The 23,644-nt window shown below is 44.3% G+C and overlaps 2 protein-coding genes across 4 annotated transcripts in view; one reads left to right on the top strand and one right to left on the bottom strand.

Moving 5' to 3' along the window:
* The window catches only part of FANCI (FA complementation group I), a 114,473-nt gene extending 107,978 nt beyond the window's left edge, over positions 1 to 6,495 (top strand). For all 3 annotated transcript variants that reach the window (XM_044279478.1, XM_044279477.1, XM_044279479.1), the window contains one exon: positions 6,365 to 6,495. In XM_044279478.1, coding sequence (XP_044135413.1) covers positions 6,365 to 6,421 — 57 coding nt within the window. In that variant the 3' untranslated portion in view covers positions 6,422 to 6,495. The remainder of the gene's footprint in view (positions 1 to 6,364) is intronic.
* Positions 6,430 to 23,644, bottom strand: part of POLG (DNA polymerase gamma, catalytic subunit) — an 84,525-nt gene continuing 67,310 nt past the window's right edge. Inside the window, exons 21-22 of the mRNA XM_044279480.1 lie at positions 8,365 to 8,525; positions 6,430 to 6,672 (exon numbers count right to left, since the gene is read on the bottom strand). Of these exons, the coding sequence (XP_044135415.1) occupies positions 6,608 to 6,672; positions 8,365 to 8,525 (226 nt within the window). The 3' untranslated portion in view covers positions 6,430 to 6,607. The remainder of the gene's footprint in view (positions 6,673 to 8,364; positions 8,526 to 23,644) is intronic.

Genomic DNA, 23,644 nt, shown 5'->3' with positions numbered 1-23,644 from the left:
TGTCTGGATGAGTTTGGGCGAGCTATGTGTAGGCCTGATACTACACCTTTTACCATGTACATGCTGCTGCTACTGTCTGTCCTGATCCTGCTGAGTTTTGTGTAGGCCGTTTACTCCACCATTACCTTTACCTGCTGCTGCTGTCTATCCCGATTCAGATGAGTTTTCCCCAGGACTAAAGGGGCTTTCCTGCGACCTTATAGGTTAAAATGAATCATAAACGTAATATTTAAAAACGAAAGCACACGTTAGAACGTAAATAAATATTTATTAACAAAGTTGATGAACAAATATGCCTCTAAGGCAACTTTTTTTAGTTGTTTATGGAGGTCCAGCAACTCCTGAATCCCTTACGGTGCAGCTCCTCCAGCTGATGTACCTTCTTATCCAGATGCCGCTGCTGCTGATGTAACCTCCTTTGCTGCTCCTGTATTATCTTTTGCTGGGCGCTGATCTCAAGCATTGCCCTTTGGTCGGCCTGCTGCAGCTGCATAATTTTTTTTTTTTAATTTACAGATTACTATTAGGATTTATAAAAATATTAAAAATACTTTGAATTAAGAGGCAATTAGTGCATTGTGTGTAGTATTTGTTAAAGCACTGACTATTTACATTACAATTCGTTAGTTAATGATATTTATGATATAGTTTGTTAGTGATAGTTCAGTACAGTATAATTGTATTTAGTTGGTTAGTTTGTGATAGTTATGTAGCGTATAATGTTATTTAGTTAATGGTTTTTATGTAGATTATATAGTTAGTGTCCAGTAGTGTTGTTTTCTATTACTGTAGTGTGTGTTGTCCCCTCATTTTTGGCCCTTTGTTTCTGTACATGTTATGGATACAGAATTATATTGCTGTGTGTACATATTTACCCTTCTGGTGGGGGCTGGTGACAACCTCCTCCTCTTCTTCCTCATCAGGAGGTGGGGTATGCGGCTGTAGAGAGGGACCAGCCTCTTCGGCCTCCACCATTTCGCCAACATCAGGTGGTGGTGGAGAATCTTCATGCTAGGAGGGTCCAGCATGCTCTCCCCCCTCCTCCTCTGCCAATGCCGAGACCAGAACCACCACCATATCCTCTGTAGAAGGCCTGCGCCGTACAGAGGGAACAGGAACCCCTGTAATCACACAATGTTCAGAATTTAGGCAAACAACTCAGAACTCATAACAAATGCAAATTCACCCCTTAATGATCAGACCGTTTTTCTCCTGCCCAGGGCATTTTGAGCAAATCTGACATGTGTCACTTTATGCGGTAGTAACTTTAAAACGCTTTTACTTGTCCAGGCCATTATGAGATTGTTTTCTAGTCACATATTGAATTTTTCCACTGTAATGAAATACAGTCACAAAATGTAATTAGTATATTGTTTTTAAATACAAATTTTTTAAAAAAATTTTATCACTTGGTATTATGCTTTTTTGTGATGTAAGGTGTCAAAAAATAGCTTTTTTTTTTTCTACGGTGTTTAGCTGAAGGGTTAGGTTATGTGATATTTTTATACTGATGGTTATTACGAACGTTGCAATACCTAATATGTACATATATATATTTTTTTGGGTATTTTATTATTACACAATAGCATTTTGGAACCAAAATAAATTATGTTTTAATGTCTCCGTATTTTTGCGGGATGAGGTGACCGTTAAATTGGTCCTATTTTGGGGGGGTCATACGCCATTTTGATTGCTTCATGTTGCACTTTTAGTGATGTAATGTGACAAAAAAAAATTATTTTTTTTATAGAGCCGGTCGATACGGACGCGGCGATACATAATATGTCTATTTTCTTTTTTCACAATTTTTTTTTTCCTATAATTTCTATTTTTTTTTTAAACCAATTTTTTTTTCTTTTTTGTCCCCCTCTGGGACTTCAACTTTTTGGGGGTCTGATCCCCTTTACAATGCATTACAATAGTTCTGTATTGTAATGCATTGGCCGTAAGTGTATTACCAATGTAATACAGGGGGCTGGATCTCACAGGCCCTCCTGGAAGGCAGCCACGATGACTAAGGAAGGCATCGGGCTACCTTCTGTGCCATCGACTCCCCGTCACAGCAGTCCGGGGACCTGATAGACATCCCGCACATGTCTGAAGCTCACGTGGGACCGCGGCCGTGCAGGTGTTAATGCGCCGGCATCGGTGATTTCACTGATGCAGGCGCATACAGCAGGGGTCCGGCTATCAGTGACCCCTGCCCCCGATCAGGCGGACGCAGCTCCTGCACCCGCTCGATCACCATGCAGTACATTTATGTTACTGGGCTTTAAGTCATGTCCAGATCTGACGTACATGGACGTCGTCGGGCGTTAAGTGGGGGATGTATCTAATATTGTACGGGGCCTTTTACTGGAATACAGAATGATGATTGCGGTTTCTGTGTATGTGTGTGTGTGTGTGTGTGTGTAATCCGACCATTTTCTTTTATATGTCCATCCTAGGGTGATTGCCCTTAAACTTCCTCTTGAGCTTGGAACGGATCCTCCTCACAATGGCCTGCTTCTCAGACTGGACCCGGGTCAGGTCATAGCCCTGCTCCAACATGCGCTGCAGGATAAAGATGCAAGCATATAATCCCAATTTTTTTTAAATACAAGTATTGTAAATAATGTCCTCAGCAAGACATCAAAAAGTATTTAGTCTTCGAAGGGAAAATATTAGATTTAATGTTAACGTTATAAGATGGGATTGTATGTGTGTGGGGTCTGAGCAATCGGGTATTGTCCAGCTGAGCAGAGATTTACCTGTCTAGTGAAGTGACTGTACGGTATGGGGTGTACAGCTTGTTCGCCTTCCCATGGTTCACCCTGGATAACTCTAAATGAACCAGCAAATATTGGCAGTAAGACAAAGAAAGCTTCTCCTGAGTCCTGAGCAACAGGACACAAACTCTAATCTATAGACTGTGTGTGTGGTATGTAGTGTGCGGCAGGAAACTTAATGTGCATGTGAGAGATATTTATTTGCTGTCCATACGTATATGCTACAGATATAGTGCTGTCATGTCACAACAATACTTGCACCAATCAGTAATATCTACTGAGACCTTATAAAAAGGGAAGTTATCTGTATCACGAAACAAAATTCAGATCATAAGTGGCGATTGGTCTGACATGCATGTGAAATGTAATCAAATACATTGGTGTAATGTGAAATTACTTACAGTGATCAGGAGTTATTCCTCACTGTCTTGAAAATTGCTTCCGACCATCTTTGCCAATCGCCTCAAACTGCGGGTAGTTCTAAAACAGTTGCTAGGCCCCGCCCCTTTTTGCGAATGCTCATTAAGCGAATTGTACATTGCGATTTTAGTAAAGAGAAAAACAATGTGAACGAAGATAGCGAATTCACGAATATATGACATATATTCTACCATATATTTGCGAAATCGAATATGCCCCTGCCTCTCAACACTAGTCATGAGTAAATTTGCATGAGTGGTATTAACTGCATTCCACTGCGTATGCAAGGATGGGGAACTAGGTGACTGCTGAGGTAATGAAGTGTGCAGGGGGTGCTACTAAAGTGGAGACCCACGATAAAACCTGTAGACTGTAAAAGAATTAACAAAACTAAAATATCAGCAAAAAAAGAGCAGGTTGTGTCTGCCTCCTACGGACACCAGACTAAAAACTGGTTAGTCCAGTGTCTGCAGCGGGTATAGCCCACCTAGGCAAAGCCATAATTTTTTATTTTTTAGTATTGGCAGCTGGGTGTATAACTACGGTACTGTGTCCCCTAATGTCATTCACAAGAAATATGTTCTACAAATGACGCATTTGTGAACAAAACAAAAAAAAATGTATTTTTTTTTCCTTTACACTGGCTTTGCATTAGTTCCTGCAACAAAATGTGGACTCAAACTTTTCACTACTATACCCCTAGATGAATACCTTAGGCTGGTTTCACATGGGCGTTGCGGGAAAAGATGCGGGTGCGTGGCAGGAACATGTGCAATTTTTCCACGCGAGTGCAAAGCGTTTTAATGCGTTTTGCAAGCGCATGAGAAAAATCGGCATGTTTGGTACCCAGACCCGAACTCGGACTTCTTCACAGAAGTTCGGGTTTGGGTTCAGTATTCTGTAAATTTTACTATTTTCCCATGGTTATAAAGGGAAATAATAGCATTATGTAATACAGAATACTTAGTAGAAGGTCAATTGAGGGTTAAAAATAAAATTAACTCGGCTCCTTCAATTGATCGCGTAGCTGCCGGTCTCCTGTTCTTTCTTAAGGACCTGTGTCGTGACGTCACTGAGCTCATCACATGGTCCATCACCATGGTGATGGATCATGTGATGTATCTCGTGATGAGCATAGTGATGTCACCACAGGTCCTGAAGAAAGAACAGACCGGCAGCTACGCGATCAATTGGATGAGGCGAGTTAATTTATTTTTTTTAACCCTCAATTGAACTTCTACTAAGCAATCTGTATTAAAGAATGCTATTATTTTCCCTTATAACCATGTTATAAGGGAAAATAATACAGTGAATAGACTTTCATCCTAGCAACCATGCGTGAAAATCGCACTGCATCCGCACTTGCTTGCGATTTTCACGCAGCCCCATTCACTTCTATGTGTTAAAAAACGTACAGTATAGAGCATGCTGCGATTTTCACGCAACGCACAAGTGACGCGTGAAAATCACTGCTCATGTGCACAGCCCCATAGAAATGAATGGGTCCAGATTCAGTGCGGGTGCAATGCACTCACCTCACGCATTGCACCCGCGTAAAAGGAGCCTTAGGGGTGTAGTTTTCAAACTGGGGTAATTTCTGGGTTTACTACATTGTTCTGCCAGCTTTCCAAGCAGTGAGTGGGGCTTTGTAAGTCATGCAAGCTAAACTTGTGTCCTGAAAGCCAGAATGCAGCAGACAATGGCCTAAGTGCGGGTATTTCTGAACACAGAAGCTTTTTTGGTTTTTCATTCCGAGCCATAACTTTATTTTTCATCGGCTGCTGTCCAAGAGCTGTTTTTCGGCAGGAAAAGTTCTCTCTTTTTAATAACCCCATGTAATATTCCATATATGCTTTGTGTTACTATAATCTGACATCCATAATTTGAGGTGCTTGAAGGCTTGCTTTTTGAGGGTAGAGGCAGGGCTAAAGTAGCAGGCCTGGGGGCCTTGGTCCTCAGCTGCCATGACAACCACTTTGCCCCTCTGGGCCGCAATTTCAGGGTGCCATCAGAGGACAAATGTAAACCTCTTACTCAGCATCTGATATCTAGGATCGAAGTTATCTCCAATGCTGGGCACTGCAGGTGTCAGCTGTATAAAACAGGCTGAGCTCCATACACTGCTCACACTCCTGTGATGTACATCAACGTGCGCAAAGCGGTTTATATGGTTTTCTTCTATAACCAATTTTTTTATTTTTATTCATAGATAGTTGATAAGTATCATTGACTGTAGCACTTAATGTGATTGTTTACTGTAGTTAATAGAATGATATCAATATATCATATAAAATTATTAATTTACACGCACTAGCACGTTCTTTATATTTAATTAGGGTTATTTTATTTATATCTATGTCTTCCCATCTGTCAGATCCATACAAGTGCTGTGACCATGGAGCTCCACTCCGTCTCCAAGGAGAAGGGACACCGTGAACGTCAATCCACATCAGGTTATGACGTTGGATTGCCCTTCCCAGTGTGACGCTCAGAGGACGGGTGGAAGAGACGTTAAGGATGTCCGGCAGATACTAGTCATGTGCCGGCTCTTGTAATCAGGTCACATGTGCACCTCACGGCCTTTTGATTGGCCAGATGTATCTTTAAGACATTGCCCCTTTACCCAGACTAGCCTCTCCTCCTGACGAAGCAGATACGCAAAACGCGCGTAGAGGGGAAGGCGCCACTCACATCCCCCCATTCTTAAAAGGTAATGTTAGTTTAGGTTTTCATTGTGTTTCAAGTCCTGCAATTCAATGCCATTTTTTTCTATAGACTACTGCAGGTTGCTTTCAGACAATAAGAGGACGCAGTTAGCACCTTTGTACGTCATTCAGACATACCTATGCTGGAAGATTAGCCTTTGTGATCACATGCCTATAATCTATCTACTGCTGGACATTTATTTACCTAGCTCATTGTCAGTTTTCTGGTGGGGATTAAGTGGCACCTTATTATTGACTCCCTACTATATGTTTTTGATTAATTTTATGATGATTTAAATAGTGATATTTTTAAAGGGATATAACATTAGTCACTTGTTTCGTGTTAACTTTGATATCTTGAGTACTCCCATTTAAGTTGTATGCTATTGGAAAGTGGATCATTTTGAGTGTATTTATTCTTTTATAACCAGTGGTTTTTTAATATCTTGTTTTTTTTAATTCAATTTCCAGTCTGTGCCTGAACAAAGTGAAAGTCAAGAACCAAAGAGGAAAAGGAGGAGGAAGTAACTGCCCAATCAGGCACTTCATGCAACTTTATTTACAGTTTTTTTTTTTTTTCTTAAACTGACAAAAATTGGTTTCAGTTTATGTGGATGCACCAATTTAATATTGACAACATAACTTTTATAATGAATACATAGAAACTCCATGGGAGTTGGATGCAGACATGTCTGATTTGCAGGTACAGATGGGTCAACTCCCTTTCTCCAAAACACCATTGGTTACTTTAAGTAATTCATAGATATCCAAGGCTTCACCTACAAAATAAAGCAAAATAGAAAGGTTTATAAACCATAAGGGCTATACATAAAGTTCTACCTACAAAGGATTTCCACTAAAGACATAAAATAGGCTTATATTATAGAAAAACAGAAGTTTGAAAAATAAAATAGCTACGGCTCCAACTTATTACTGATATTTTGCAATTTAATTTTTTTTCCTTGACTTTTTACGGACACTGGGTGCAAATTCTGACTAGTTTTGGTTGTAATACCGTATTTTATTCTTTGCATTTGAAATGTGATTGTTCGATATATCCAACACAAACTACCGTATTTTACAGCTGTGCCTTAGTGAGGTATTTATGAATGTAATATATAAGTGGTGATGTTGTGTCAGCTGGGATTTAACTGGTTGATTGGTCAACCACCACTCATTATTTGCACTAGTTATATAACCTGGTTTGTTAAAGGGGTTGCATAATGTCAGGCATTGTTGGCATATTTCAAGGATATGCCACCAATGTCAGAGAGGAGCAGGTTACAGAGGTGGCACCTGCACATATGTCCAGAATGGGGGACCCTCAAAGCAAAGGACGGTGCACTGTGCATGCTCTCTATTCACTTCTGCAGGAGTTCTGAAAATAGCCAAGAGAACTCAGCTATTTTGGAAGTCCCATAGTGGTGAATAGGGAGCACATCGAGCCAGTGCTTGGCTAATTTCGGAACTCCCATAGAAGTGAATGCAGGGTGATCATGCTTGTGCAGTGTACTCTCCTTCACTTAGAAGATAGGTGTGAGTCCCATCTCTGCTGCTATCAGACACTGGTGGAATATCCTAGTGATATGCAGCTATTGTCGGAGATGAGACAACTCCTTTTAAAGGACATTTATTAGTTTAACATAACTCTAACACAGTGATATACAGAAGTTATGCTCAAGGTGGTGTGGGTCCTGGAACACACACTGATTGATAAAACAAAGGGGCCCGCCAAATGCTTTTCCTTTTGTTCTGTGAGCAAGTGGTTGGATTAATAGCATGGATTAATAGCAAGTCCATAGACTCGCCTTGAATCTGCACACGGTTGGAGGAGAGCAAATTCTCAGCTGAGTGCTTCTTTAACTTGTTTTAATGGTTAGTGGGCAGACCCCCTATGTATCAGATCTTCTGACATGGCAAAAATTAGTTAAAATTGTATGTAAATAGGTTGTTCCAGAAATGAATACACTTGTGTGATGTTCATCGGACTATGTGGTTTTCTGCTGCTAGGCCAAGTGCCAAGCTCTTTAGAGAGACTGCACTGCATCCCAATCTAATTGAGCAGTCTAAAGTTCTGGTACAACTTCAAATGTTACTATAGAATACTTTTGTTGTATATAAAAGCGAATAGACTTCGGAGCAAGCACTTCATACAGTATTAGAATTCATTTTCTCAGATGAGCCAGTTACTACTTCGCAAAGTCTTGCGAGACTTCGCATACTAAATTCATAAATTAATTTCTACATTTCCCGAACTCTGGTTCGGTTCCAATTTACCACTTGGAACTGAACCAGAGTCGGGAAATTGTTTTTTACAGGAGAAATTAATTTATGACGCTATTATGCAAAGTCTATATATAATGTATTTTATAATGATTATGTTCCACAAAATGTGTATCCCTTTACATAATAAATATGGTTAGAAGTATGCACAGACCTTCTTATATACATAAAATATATACACAATGTACCTGGGTGAATACCATATCTTTGCTCCAAGCCAGTTGGGTTTGATGGAGTTTTGCAGTCCATATTCACTTCTTTTCTCAGACACTGATCAATATCTACTGCACTGAAAAAAGCCACCGATTGGGGCAAATCCTGCATTCCCAACTTGTAGGCAAACATGCATCTGGAGTAAAAATAGAACACACATTACGGGCTCATCAATGGCCTTCATACTGTGACATCCATCGTTCTAGATCATCCAAGTCTCAGTGACCACAGACATGAAAACAAAATAATCCTACAGCATCTTGCTCTTACGATCGGTGTGATGCTAATTTTTAAGAACTAGTACAATAAATGGGTATGTTGCACTACTATTCATTTTCAAAAGAGGTCTGGAAAGATTAAATTTACATTGGCTGCAAAAAACAAACAACAATCTGATCTGACCTTTAAAGCTGTCTGTAACAGGATACTCTCAAAGATTTTTAGAGCCTAGGTTCAGTGGTAGTTACTCACAAACCTCATGCCATACTATGGTTACAGCACATGGTGCACACAAGAATGACGATAGCCTTGGGGGTACTATGAGGGAAGGGGGTTGGGTACTTAGTGCTCAAATATAAAGGGAATCGGCAGCTATGTCAAGACCCTACACACCTTGTTCATTTTAATCTGCTGCATCACAAATAAATGTCATTGTCTAAACCAGACAGCCATCATATGTTGTAAGGGGACCCATGCCATAATAGAGTGCAGCCACTTAAATCAGAAGCTGCATGCTTAATTTAATGTAGTGTATGTACTCCTGGAACAGTTTCTACTAGTAATATTAAATGAGTACAGAAAAACTGCAAAAGGTTGAGGTGGAATGTTTTTTGTTAAAGGGCTTTCACTTCTGGTTGCCCTCTCATAGACGTTAAAGGGAGTCTGTCACCTCCATATGGCCATATACAGTGCTTACATGGCTCTGTCGCACACCTATACAGGATTGTAATGGTACCTTTGTCTTTAGACTTGCACCAGCAGGAAAAACAAAGTTTAATTCATATGCAAATGAGCACTCGCAAGTGCCCAGGGGCGGAGTTCAGTGTGTAGGTGCCCCGGCTGCTCTGCCTTCTTTTCACTTTACTCCTCCCCAGTCTCTGCCTTTGCCCGCCCTCCAAGTCTCTTGCCTCATCGATAGGTCTGGACTTGAGGGCGGGCAAAGGAAGAGGCTGGGGAGGAGTAAAGTGAAAAGGAGGCAGAGCAGCCTGGGCTCCTACACACTGAACTCCGCCCCTGGGCACTTGTGAGTGCTCATTTGCATATGAATTAAACTTTGTTTTTCCTGCTGGTGCAAGTCTAAAAGACAAAGGTACCATTACAATCCTGTATAGGTGTGCTACAGAGCCATGTAAGCACTGTATATGGCAATATGGAGGCGACAGACTCCCTTTAAGTACAGTATGTAATTGTAAGCTGCAGCAGACATTGTGAATAATTGTGAGATGAACTGTCCCAGCATTTATTCATGTGATTTTCTATGTGGTGGAAGGTGGAGTAAAGTTAAAGAGAACCTGTCATGTTGAACATTTGTGTCTGAGCTACAGACAGCATGTTATAGAGCAGGAAGAGCTGAGCAAATTAATATATAGTTTTATGGGAAAAGATTCAGTATAACTTGTATTTTATTCATTTATATTCCTGCTCATTCTGGGCTTTGAGGTCCAGGAGGCGGTCCTATCAGTCACTGACAGCTATCTGTGTATACACAGTCATAGAGAGAAGGTGCTATCAGTGACTGACAGCTATCTCTGTATACACAGTCATATAGGGAAGGTCCTATCAGTGACTGACAGCTATCTGTGTATACACAGTCATAGAGAGAAGGTGCTATCAGTGACTGACAGCTATCTCTGTATACACAGTCATATAGGGAAGGTCCTATCAGTGACTGACAGCTATCTCTGTATACACAGTCATATAGGGAAGGTCCTATCAGTGATTGACAGTTATCTCTGTATACACAGTCATAGAGGGAAGGTCCTATCAGTGACTGACAGCTGTCTCTGTATACACAGTCATATAGGGAAGGTCCTATCAGTGACTGACAGCTATCTGTGTATACACAGTCATAGAGAGAAGGTGCTATCAGTGACTGACAGCTATCTCTGTATACACAGTCATAGAGGGAAGGTCCTATCAGTCACTGACAGCTATCTGTGTATACACAGTCATAGAGAGAAGGTGCTATCAGTGACTGACAGCTATCTCTGTATACACAGTCATATAGGGAAGGTCCTATCAGTGACTGACAGCTATCTCTGTATACACAGTCATATAGGGAAGGTCCTATCAGTGATTGACAGTTATCTCTGTATACACAGTCATAGAGGGAAGGTCCTATCAGTGACTGACAGCTGTCTCTGTATACACAGTCATATAGGGAAGGTCCTATCAGTGACTGACAGCTATCTGTGTATACACAGTCATAGAGAGAAGGTGCTATCAGTGACTGACAGCTATCTCTGTATACACAGTCATAGAGGGAAGGTCCTATCAGTCACTGACAGCTATCTGTGTATACACAGTCATAGAGAGAAGGTGCTATCAGTGACTGACAGCTATCTCTGTATACACAGTCATAGAGAGAAGGTCCTATCAGTGACTGACAGCTATCTGTGTATACACAGTCATAGAGAGAAGGTCCTATCAGTGACTGACAGCTATCTCTGTATACACAGTCATAGAGGGAAGGTCCTATCAGTGACTGACAGCTATCTGTGTATACACAGTCATAGAGAGAAGGTGCTATCAGTGACTGACGGCTATCTCTGTATACACAGTCATATAGGGAAGGTCCTATCAGTGACTGACAGCTATCTGTGTATACACAGTCATAGAGAGAAGGTGCTATCAGTGACTGACGGCTATCTCTGTATACACAGTCATAGAGAGAAGGTGCTATCAGTGACTGACAGCTGTCTCTGTATACACAGTCATAGAGGGAAGGCTGTCAGTCACTGGTAGGACCGCCTCCATGAGAAGCACTTTTTACAGTTGAAATGTTGCAGTGGTTATGGAGACATGCTGTATATTGCTTTGTTGTAAATTAAATATCTGCAAAATAAACTCTTTAAATTGCAGTTGCTACTTTTATATTATAGTTGCTACTTTCTGCATTATAGTATTAAGTCAGTCACGGTTATGAAATATATAGACATGATCACTTTCACTACACTGTAAACTCAAGCAAAGTAAGTATTAGATTAGATTGTAAGCTCTTAATAGCAGAGTACAAGTAGAATAACCATTGTTGTATTAGAGTGTAAGCTCTTATACAAGGATACAATATATAACCAGCAAATTAACTACTCTTTCTTTAGATGACTGGCTCTAAAAGATATATATATATATACACACACACACACACATCGCACTGTGCAGCAGGATAGATTTCATCCCAGGTTAAATCCAAGGATAAACCATAAATTTTCCCTTGATGGTTTATTTGTAACAAGTATGTTTGTTACAGAGTAAAAGAATGTACAGTCCCCTAAACATACAGATGCTGCAGGACTAGGAGCTACTGTACACATACATGTGTCTCCTATACAAATCTCTGATGGCCATCACTAACATTGTGTATACTTCACTTGTATGTATCATAGACTAAGTAAAGGGAAGACTAGATAAACCAAAGCAACTATATACAGCAAATAATGCCAGAGCCCAAACAACCCAGTGCCTTCATACGGCCACCAATAATGAATTGTTATCAATTAATGTATCGAGAAACCTATACTCAGGCTGCACCACTCCCTGTAAGCACATGAAAAGAATGTTCCCTGGGATGAGAAGGACAACGTCCTTATTGATGCAGAAGGGGGAGAACGACATTCAAGAACGAAGGCACTGGAGGAAGAACGACTTTGTTCTTGTGAACATATAAGAAAGGAGACTTGCAAGACAGGACTGCCAAGTTGGACACTCTGTCAATGTAAGGCCTCTTTCACACTTGCGTTGTCCGGATCCGGCGTGTACTCTACTTGCCAGAATTACACGCCGGATCCGGAAAAACGCTAGTGTACTGAAAGCATTTGAAGACGGATCCGTCTTCAAAATGCTTTCAGTGTTACTATGGCACCCATGACCCTATTAAAGTCCTGGTTGCCATAGTAGGAGCGGTATACTTACAGTCTGCGCGGCTCCTGGGGCGCTCCAGAATGACGTCAGAGCGCCCCATGCGCATGTATGACGTGCCATGTGATCACGTGATCCATACGCGTGGGGCGCCCCGACGTCACTCTGGAGCGCCCCGGGAGCCGCACGGATGGTAAGTATGCTGCTCCCCCGCTCCCCACTACACTTTACCATGGCTGCCAGGACTTTAGCGTCCCGGCAGCCATGGTAACCATTCAGAAAAAGCTAAACGTCGGATCCGGCAATGCGCCGAAACGACGTTTAGCTTAAGGCCGGATCCGGATCAAGGCCTTTCAATGGGCATTCATTCCGGATCCGGCCTTGCGGCAAGTCTTCAGGATTTTTGGCCGGAGCAAAAAGCGCAGCATGCGGCGGTATTTTCTCCGGCCAAAAAACTTTCCGTTCCGGAACTGAAGACATCCTGATGCATCCTGAACGGATTTCACTCCATTCAGAATGCATTAGGATAAAACTGATCAGGATTCTTCCGGCATAGAGCCCCGACGACGGAATTCTATGCCGAAAGAAAAGAACGCAAGTGTGAAAGAGCCCTAAGCGATGGCCATGAGAAAACTGACATTCCAGGACTGAACTGTGAGTGGGACCAAGTGAAGTAAGCTTTCACTGACTGAAGTTTGTGAGCTTTAAGAATGAGAACAAGAAAACGTAGGCGCTGGAGGCCTGCGTCTCTTCATAACAATGGAGGATCCAGCGCTGGGGCTTTATTAAGACTGGGGTCTAAAACGCTGCTGTTAATAAATGTGCCCCTTAGTCCCTCAGCTTCAACAGTCAAGCTGTGAACTTTGGGAAAGGAGGTCAGACCACAAGGGGAGAAGCCCGAGCTGAGTGCCAGAATAGGCTCTGCTTTGACGTGCTTGAGGACACAGGGAAAAAGAAATGAAGAGGAACAGGGCCTTTTGTTTGTCTGCCTCATCCCAAGTCACTACCAGAGTGTAAGTGGCAAGTACTATGACTAGTGACTATGTAAGACAAAAGTTTGTTATTAAGATGACAACAGGACATCCAGAGCACCATTCTTCCACATGCAGTTTTCCTGGGTGACACTCCACTGCCATGGATTGCCAATAGACCTTACAGGGGAATTTCCCTGCTGGGCCCTCCTTACAGCCAGCCAATGGCGTTTTTGGGGATGTATTTTATGCTGCTGGTGGCAGTATTTTGTGATGGACTGTGGTATTTGGATCTGTTGGGGTGGTATAATGTGCCAGAATATGGTATTGCTGGCCCTGCCTTCCATCAATTTTTACCCAACTACAAAACTGGGCCACTGTTAGTATTTTTTCCAGGGCCACTTTAAGTTCCCAGTCCGCCCCTGTCTAAATGACACAGCATCTGACGTGTGGACAGGAAGTCAGTTTTTCTATGTATTCCTCAATGTCAGTCTCATAGGAATGAATAGGAAAGTAACTGACTTACTGTCCTGTGTCAGTTGGAGATCAGAAAGTTGGTCACATGACACAGCTGAAAATTAGAAGGGAGGTATAACAAATACAGTCACTGATGAGAAGATTACATTTCACAGCAGATTACATCATGTACCTTTCTAGCAGGTCAGAGAATAAAAATGAGAAAATGGTGCTTTAGGCCCAAACTTTTTTTCACAAAAGAGAACAGGAGAATATCTCTCCCCCCACAATTTGCTACCCACTTTCTCCTGAATACAGTAATACCCCAATTGTGGCCGTAAACTGTTATTTGGGGATACGCCAGGGCTCAGAAGGGAAGGAGCGGCATCTGGATTTTCTAACATGGAATGACTGAAAAAAGTCACTTGATGGGGTAGATCATGTGATATTTTTGTAGAGCCAATTGTATCATTTGGCGATTATATGTCTTTTATTTTTATTTTTTTACATTTAAAATAGATTGAAGATAGGCGATACCAAATATGTCTTTTATTAATTTTTTTACATTTAAAATAGGTTAAAGAGCATTTTTAGAAAAAAAATATGTTTTTGTATTGCAATTTTCTTAGAGCCATATTTTTTAAAAATTTTCTAGCTATAGTCTTGTTTGCAGGATGTGGTGGCGTTTTTATTGCTACCATTTTGGGGTACATACGACTTTTTGATTGATTAACGTGTTTTTTGGGAGGTGAGCTAACTAAAAAAATCTGTTTTGGAGCGATGTTTATTTTATTTTTTACGGCGTTCACCTGATGGGGTAGATAATGATATTATTATAGAGCCGGTCGTTGTGGACACGGGGATACCAAATAGGTCTATTTTTTTATTATTCTATTTCTAACATTTTTTAAATAACAGATTTGGGGGGGGAAATATATATTTTTAAATGTGAAACTTTTTTTTTTGTCCCCCCAAAACACATTTTTTATTTTATTCTTTGTGTTCCCCATAATGTCATAAGACCTCTGGGGGACATTTACCGTATTTTTCACTTTATACACTAAAATGTTATGCTCAGCCCAATTTTGTCTATGTAATTACTGTATATGCCAAACGGAACGGAAACAAAAAAACGGACCGCAAAACATTGAAAAAGCCATTCGGTCGTGTGAAAGAGGCCTTATGGGGATCTGTGGATGATGCACTGTTATGGGGGATGTGTGCTGTGACACATAGGGCCATGAGGTGGACCAGCATAAGATGCTGTATGTATGGATGACACATATAGCATCTTATGCTAGTCCCCCTCATGGCCCTATGTTTCACAGCATTACTTTATTAATATGTGTCCCATTACACTCTGCGCACAGCAGTCTCTTTGTATGTAAAGTCTATTTCTTTAATGCTGAAGCAATCGCTCTCCTTTGAGACGATTAGGCTAGTTTATCAAAGGAGAGCGATTGCTTCAGCATTAAAGAAATAGACTTTACATACAAAGACACTGCTGTGCGCGGGGCATGGTGTAATACAGTGACTGCACCGGACCCTGCCACGAGTTGCTAGCCTCCAGCTCCTCCTCCCACCCCGCATAACTGTAACTGATGTATCGCCGGCCACGCTGTGCAGCATACTGGCCCGCGATACATCAGTGTCAGCAATGTAAAAATGACACCATCGCTTTATAAGACGCACTGCCATTACTATTAATTTCTCATGTAACTGGGGCTGACATAGTAGCTCCAGTTACAGTGGAAATACACCCCCCAGAGAGGCTGTACAGCAGTATACAGTGCTGTACAGCCTCAGTGCAGGGCTGACTGAGGTCTGTGTATACAGCGATCTAGGAGGCAGGGACACACAGGAACGGCAGCTGCATGATTAGCGTACAGCTGCCATCTCTGAAAGGATGTTCAGAAATAAACCCAACCGCCCAGGATGTTTATAGTCAATGGGCAGTTAGGAAGTGGTTAAGATCCAGAATGGCTCTGACCAAGCCATTCTTCTCAAAATTGTAAATAGGTTGGGGTAAAACACCTGGAAACAATCCAAGAGGGAACCTTCCTTTGTGAAAGTGGGTGCTGTTGGCTTGGAAAAAGCAGAAGCGCGGGACAGGGACAGAGGGGTCAACAGAACTTTCTAAAAGCAAGTGAGAACATTTTTATTTTGTATGCAGTCAACTCAACTCTTAAGCATCAGAAAGCAGGGAAGACATTCGTGCAGTGGAAGACATGTAGGTAGAGGGCTAGTAGCCCTTGATAAATGGGCTGTCATGAGGCCTTAGGTTTGAAGGCTGGTCTCCTGGATTCTGAGGAACGAGAAGATTGTTGATCGGCTCTGTGAGACAAGGATTCATGTGAAGAGCTGAACCTTTGAGAATGTTTAGCAGGAGGCTACTGCCTAGGGTGGTTCTCAGGGAGAAAACTAGATTTTTGTGGACTCACCTGTAAAATCTCTTTCTCGCTGGGTTCATTGGGGGACAAAGGACCGTGTGGTATAGCTGCTGCCGCTAGGAGGCGACACTAGGCTAAAAAGTATTAGCGCCTCCTGTCGGCTATATCCCCTCCAGCCTGGAGAGAGCATATCAGTTTGTGCACAAGCAGTAGGAGGAAAAGAAATGAAATGACATAACAATAACCAGTGGGTCCGAACCCAAAACTGAGGACCCTACCAGTTAATCAACTGCGGCAAAATTAGAAACAAAACGGGTGGGAGTTGTGTCCCCCAATCAACTCAGCGAGAAAGATTTTTACAGGTCCACAAAAATCTTGTTTTCTCGTTCATATCATTGGGGGACACAGGACTGTCCCAAAACAAAAACGGGGAGTAAGAAACCACACTCCCATGGAAGTCATAGCTGCGGGAGTCTAAGACACCGCAGCTCGGAAGACCTTGCGTCCCAGAACGGTGTCTGGCGATGCAAAGGTATGCACCTGGTAGAACTTGGTGAACGTGTGCAAGGAAGACCAGGTTTCCGCTTTACACAACAGTAAAGAGGAAGCCTGGTGGAAACGGGCCCAAGAAGCGCCCACCGCCCTGGTCGAATAAGATATGGAGGGGCGAAGCATTGACCAAGTGGATCCACCTGGCAATCGTTCCTTTGGAGGCTGCCAAACCCTCTGCAAGGACCCCCAGGAATAACTAACAGTGAGTTGGTACGTCGAAACGGATAAATAAATCCGCAGGACATGAACCATGTCCAGCTGGTGAAGGGCGGGCCCGTTCCCTAGGATGTGAAGTCGAGGGACAAAATGAGGGGAGACTTAAGGAGGCGATAAGGAGGGACAGCGTGAGCCACCCCTTGGAGAATGGTCTTAACCGGGGCCTTTTGCGCCAGAGGTCGCTGGAAAAAGATTGCAAGCGCTGAAATCTGCCCCTTTAAGGAGCCAAGACCAAGACCCAAATCCAGCCCCTTTTGCAAAAAGGAGAGGATTGTGGGAAGGGAGAAACGGAATGGAGGGAGGCGACAGTCTGCACAGAAGTGCAGGAAAGACTTCCAAGTCCTGTGATATATCTTGGACGAAGTCGGCTTCCTGGCCTTAATTATGGTGTGAATGACTCCATAGGAGAAACCCCGCCGCTTCAGAATGGCGGTTTCAATAGCCATGCTGTCAAACGTAGCTATTCTAGATGCTTGTGGAAGACGGGTCCCTGAGAGAGAAGGTCGTCCCTGAGCGGAAGTAGCCACGGAGCGTCTCCTACAAGAAGGATGAGATCTGTGTACCAGGCTTGGCGCGGCCAATCCGGGGCGATGAGAATCGTCTGGACTCCCTCTCTCTTGATCCTGCGAAGCACCCGGGGTAGGAGAGGGAGAGGGGGGGAGATGTACAGGAGGGAAAAGCCATCCCATGGGGGCCACCAATGCATCTACTGTGCATGCCCGGGGATCTCTTGTCCACGAGATGAAGGTGGGAAGCTTGTGGTTGATCCTGGATGCCATCAGATCCATGTCCGGACAGCCCCAACAGAGACAGATGGAGTCGAACACCTCCGGGAGAAAGGTCCACAGTCTTCCAGCTGAGGAAGTCTGCCGTCCAATTCTCCACTCCTGGAATGTAGACTGCCGATAGCGCTGGTAGATGTTCCTCTGCCCACTTTAGAATTTTGGTTGACTGCGGGTTCCCCCTGGTGTTTGATGTACGCCACCGCTGTGGCATTGATCCAACTGGATCCGGACCAGCAGTCCCCTCAAGAAAGGAGTCCAATGAAGCAAAGACAATTGAATGGCTCGAAGTTCCAGGATGTTGATGGGCAGTCTGGATTCCAACAAAGACCATTTGCCTTGGACTGTCCAAGGTGGGAAGATTCCGCCCCATCCGAGGATGTTGATGGGCAGTCTGGATTCCAACAAAGACCATTTGCCTTGGACTGTCCAAGGTGGGAAGATTCCGCCCCATCCGAGGAGGCTGGCATCGGTGCTGATGACAGCCCACGAGACCGGGAGAAAGGATTTGCCGGAGACCAAGGCTGGAGTCGAAAGTCACCACCTGAGTTCCGACGGCACCTGTGGAGGAAGGGCGATGGTATGGTCCAAGGAACTCTGTCATGTTCCAGAATTCCAGGATGACAAAATCATCCACTGGACAGGACGACTGTGAAATTGCACAAACGGAAGCGCCTCAAAAGGAAGAGAACGAGGTTACTATCTTGAGTACCCATTCGTCAGAAATGTGGGACCGCCAAACATCCTGGAAAACAGGAGCCGACCCCCCCCTCGAGAGGGCGGGGGCACACCTTTATGCTGAAGATTGTCTATTGGCTAGGGTGCCGGCGGGTTGTGGCCGCGGGCGCCAGGCTGGCTAGGGTTTAAAGGACGGTTTTCTCTTCTGCTCTTGATTGGAAACCCTGGGTGGCGCCCCTGCCGACGGGCGTGTGCTGGAGAAGCGGCAAAAGGAGTGCAAACGGGAGCTTGAGGGCCTGGAGCGAACCGGACACTTGGTCTTGCCCTGTGGGAGGTGGGTACTTTTACCACCCATAGCCTCAGAGATGATCGCGTTCAACCGAGTACCGAACAGACAAGAACCTGAAAAGGGAAGCCCCGTAAGGGACCGCTTTGACAAGGAGTCTGCAGCCCAGACTTTAAGCCATACCTCGCGCCGTAAGGCAACAAGAGAGCCCGCGTCCAAAGAGGCCTTGCAGAGGTACTTCCCCGCCTGAGATCTGCAGAGCCAAAGACTGGAGGTCCGCCGGGGGAAGATCAGCCACTATGTTATTGTGCAGCCGAAGGGCCCATTCAGAGACCGCCTTACCCACCCACGCTGAGGCAAATATGGGATAAGTGCAGAGCCAGCCGCCGCAAAGGTGGACTTAGTAAAAGACTCTAGGTGGCGATCCACGGGGTCCTGAAGGGACGTGCAATCGGCCACGGGGATAGCGGTATGCTTAGCAAGACGAGCAACAGGCGGGTCCACTTTGGGTGGGGATGACCATTTCACGGGCAAGTCTGGCGGAAAGTAGTATAACAGATGGAGGTGCTTAGAAGCGCTGAAACGACGAACGGGGAAACTAAACTCCCTGGCATCCTTATCCTGAAAGGTGTCGCGGACATCCACGACTAGGCTATCTACCATGGAAGCAATCTTAGAAGATTGTTCCTGATCCAGATCAGAGTCTGAATCAAGTACCTCCTCTTCGGACAGTGTCTCGCCAGAGATGTCCGAGCATGGCCTCGGGGGAGACACTGAGGCGTCAGAAGAGGAAAAGTCTCCTGTTCTGGGACGCTTGTGAGAAGGTTTGCCCCTAGGCTGGTCGTCTGAGGAAGGCGTGGGATGCGCAGGTGAGGACTGGTCAACCAATCGACCCATGCGAGGGTGGATTGGGAAACTGCCCAGGACAGAGCGCAGGCCCACTCCGGTTCCACGCGGTCAGGGGGCAGCGCGGCTGCCCGTGAAAGGTGGCTAGGGCCGGTCTGGGCACATGGCATGCGGTACACAGGGAGTCCGAATGGCCGCGAGGAAACTCGAACTCGCATTTTGTGCATGAGTAGTGGGTGGGGGCTGGTGGCGGGCGGGCGTCAGACGTGGGTTTGGACATGGCTCTAAGAGCCGGTCCCAGGGCTGGAGGGATATAGGGCTGTCCTACCAGACAGGTTGCAGGTGGCACCAGGTCCTGATGTCCCCTAGTGAATCTTCCTGCCAATCGAGGTACAAAGGGAGAGGAATGCCGACTTCTCCCAGGGCTTAAGCAGGTAAAAAAGGCAACCACGCCCTCCTAGGAGTGTCCAGCGGCCAAGGGCCCCGCCCCACAAGCATAGAAGGCGGGGGGAGGGTCCAGAGAAATTGAGGCCTAGTAGGCCCCGAGACCGGATGCAAACTTAGTTGCGGCGGCTGGCCGCGACGCACTTCCGGTCGCCAAAAGCGGAACGGGAGGAGCGGAGGCTGCCTGGAGGAGAGGGCGCACACAGGAGACCCACCAGAGGAGAATAAAAGGGCCCGAGGCACGTGGAGGCCGCAAACCGAGGTAGGCCGCAAAGGAAGCCGAGGGGGTAAATTAGTTGCGGCGGCCGAAACCAAAGGCAGCACGGGAAGAGCGGGGGCTGCCCGGAAGAGAAGGAGGGATGGCTGGATCCAGATGACCCCTTGGCTGGCGGGAAGCAGGGGAACGAGGCTGCCCTGGTCCTCTTTCTTCTTGGGGAGCTGGACTGGGAGGGAAGCCGACCCAGGACATGGTCTCCCAATCAAGCCGACCACGTCCTGAGGAAGTCTATTCCAGAGATTCACAGTTCTTACAGTAAAGAAGCTTTAACGCTTCTGGAGACTGAACTTTTTCTTCTCCAGTCAGAGGCAGTGCCCTCTTGTCTTCTGAGGGCATTTTACATGGAACAACTTTTCACCGTATTTTTTGTATGGCCCATTTATATATTTGTATAGGTTAATCATGTCCCCCCCTTAGACGTCTCTTCTCAAGACTAAATAAACGTAAATCTTTTAATCTTTCTTCATAACTAAGACCCTCCATGCCCCATATCAGTTTAGTCGCTCTCCTCTGTACTTTTTCTAGCTGCAGTGCATCCTTTCTATGGACTGCTGCTCAGAACTGAACAGATGAGGCAGCACCAACACTTTGTAAAGTGGTAGTATTACATCCCTGCCTCGCGAGTCCACGCCTCGTTTAATGCATGACAATATCCTGGTGGCCTTAGAAGCAGCTGATTGACATTGTATGCTGTTATTTAATCTACGCTCTACAAGGACACCCAAATCCTTCTCTATAAGTGACTCCCCCAGTGTTACATCACCTAGGACATATGAAGCATGGAGATCATTACTACCAAAATGCATAACTTTACATTTATCCACATTGAACCTCATTTGCCAAGTTGATGCCCAATCACTGAGAGTGGTCAAGTCAGCTTGTACATAACTTAGTGTAATCTGCAAAAATAAAATTGATGCTATTAATCCTGTCCTCAATATCATTAATAAATAAATTAAATAATAGAGGGCCCAGCACTGTACCTTGGGGTACACCACTTATAACCCGGGACCATTCTGAATAGGAATCATCGACCACAACTCTCTGGACACGGTACTTCAGCCAGTTTTCAATCCAATTACAAACTATACTTTCCAAGCCAATAGACCTTACTTTACCTATTAAGCGTCTATGAGGGACAGTATCAAAAGCCTTTGCAAAATCCAGAAACACTACATCCAGAGCCACCCCTCCAGGCTACTACTCACCTCCTCATAAAAACAAATCAGATTAGTCTGACAACTTCTGTCCTTGGTAAACCCATGTTGGTTATAACTTATAATATTATTTACGGTCACATACTCCCTTAAGAGGCCTTCAAACATTTTTCCCACAACAGAAGTTAAACTAACTGATCTATAATTACCTGTGAAGAACCTAGATCCTTTTTTTTAATATGGGCACCACATTTGCCTTGCGCCAATCACTTGGCACTGTACCAGTACCTAGAGAATCTTTAAAAATTATAAACGGGCACAGCACAGCAATGACTGAACTGAGCTCTTTAAGCACTCTTGGGTGTAATGTATCTGGACCCTGAGCTTTGTTCACATTTACCCTATTTAACTTTTCTTGGACCATATCTACAGTTAGTACATCCAGTAATATACTCCATTGGCTAACAGCCCCGGTGCCACAGATATCAGCTCCTTTCTCTTCTTTATTATATACAGAGCTAAAAAAAACATTTAGTAACTTTTCTTTATCTTCAGTGACTAACCCTCCTTTACCATTATTTATGGGACCTACCTGCTCGGACCTTAGTTTTTTAGCATTTATATATTTAATGATTTTTTGGGGGGAATTTGTTTTGCTCTCTTTTGCCACCTGCTGTTTGTTTCGTTTTTTTGCTATTTTTTTCTCCTTTTTACAGATTTTATTAAGCTCTTTGTAATCTTCAAACGCTACAGCTGACCCCCCAGATTTGTATTTTTTAAATACCCTTTTTTGTATTTTATTGCCCTTTTTTCAGTAGCTGTAAGCCATGGGGGGGGGGGGGGGTTAATTTTAGCCTTTTATACTTGTTACCTAAAGGAATAAAAAAAATTGTGCAATTACTCAATGTGGATTTAAAGCTCTCCAGCTCTCCCATTTATCTTCAGTTATTATTATGTGACAGTAGCTGCTCCGAGTCTGTGCCCTGAAATGCTGCCCTCAACCCAAGGAAATTAGCCTTTTTAAAATTCTGTGTCTTTGTTTTGCCTGCCTGAGTTTGCTTCTTATAGTTTAGGGGGAATATAATTATATTTAGGTCACTATTACCTAGTGTTTCTACAACAGTAACATTTCCAACAAGCTCTGCATCATTAGAAATTACCAGCTTCTACAAACTGGCCCATAAAGTGGTTCTGCAGCAAATTGAGGAATTTTCTCCCCTTTGCGGTTGAGGCAGAATCGAGACCCCAGTCAATGTCTGGGAAGTTAAAATCTCCCATTATGACCACTGTACCAGCCTGTGCAGCCCACTCTATTTGGTTCTGTGATGTTAGGGGGTCTATAGATTACATCAAGTGTTATTTTTTCAGTGTTTATATCCCTTTGAACTTCCACCCATAAGGTTTCCACATCCTCACCCACAATTGCCTGTTTCACACTTGTCTTCAGATCACTCCTCACATACAGGTACACACCACCACCTTTTCTATTGACCCTGTCTTTCCTAAATAGTGTAAAACCCTCAGAATTTACAGCCCAGTCATGCGAAGAATCCAACCATGTCTCAGCCACACCAACTACATCTATGTGTTCTTCTAGTACAGGGATGGCCAACCTGAGGCTCGCCAGCTGTTGCAAAACTACAACTCCCAGCATGCCCAGACTGCCTACAACTAGGGAGCCGTGGCTTGCTCATGGCTGCATAGGATGTGCGTCGCTGCAGCTCTCCCGCCACTCGCACTTATACAGCTATTTCCCGGCTACTAAAACTACCACAGACAGTTAAAAATGGGCAGGAAAACTGCAAAGGGCACTGCTGAGTCCGATCAGCAAGGTGACGGTGCCGGAATCCAGAGATTTTTCGGCTCCCAGCAGAACACAGTGGGACAGCAAGGAGCTCCCAAGATGGCCGCCGGCTCCTCCACACCGCGGCTCCCGCTCAGCTCCCTCAGACACTGACTCCAGGAGCCCCTCCTCATGTGCCTCCGATATTGGCTGGGACTTACAAGCGCAGCTGCGTTCGCTGCCTACAAAGGAGGACTTAGCTCACTCGGTCTCCCGACCTATAAAACGGAGATGGAGGTACTGAAGGGGGAAATTATTCATTTGGGTCACCGGGTGGAGG

The sequence above is a fragment of the Bufo gargarizans genome, chromosome 2 (assembly GCF_014858855.1).
Source record: "Bufo gargarizans isolate SCDJY-AF-19 chromosome 2, ASM1485885v1, whole genome shotgun sequence".
In the NCBI taxonomy this organism is placed as follows: domain Eukaryota; kingdom Metazoa; phylum Chordata; class Amphibia; order Anura; family Bufonidae; genus Bufo; species Bufo gargarizans.
This window is presented reverse-complemented; position numbering and strand designations above follow the sequence as displayed.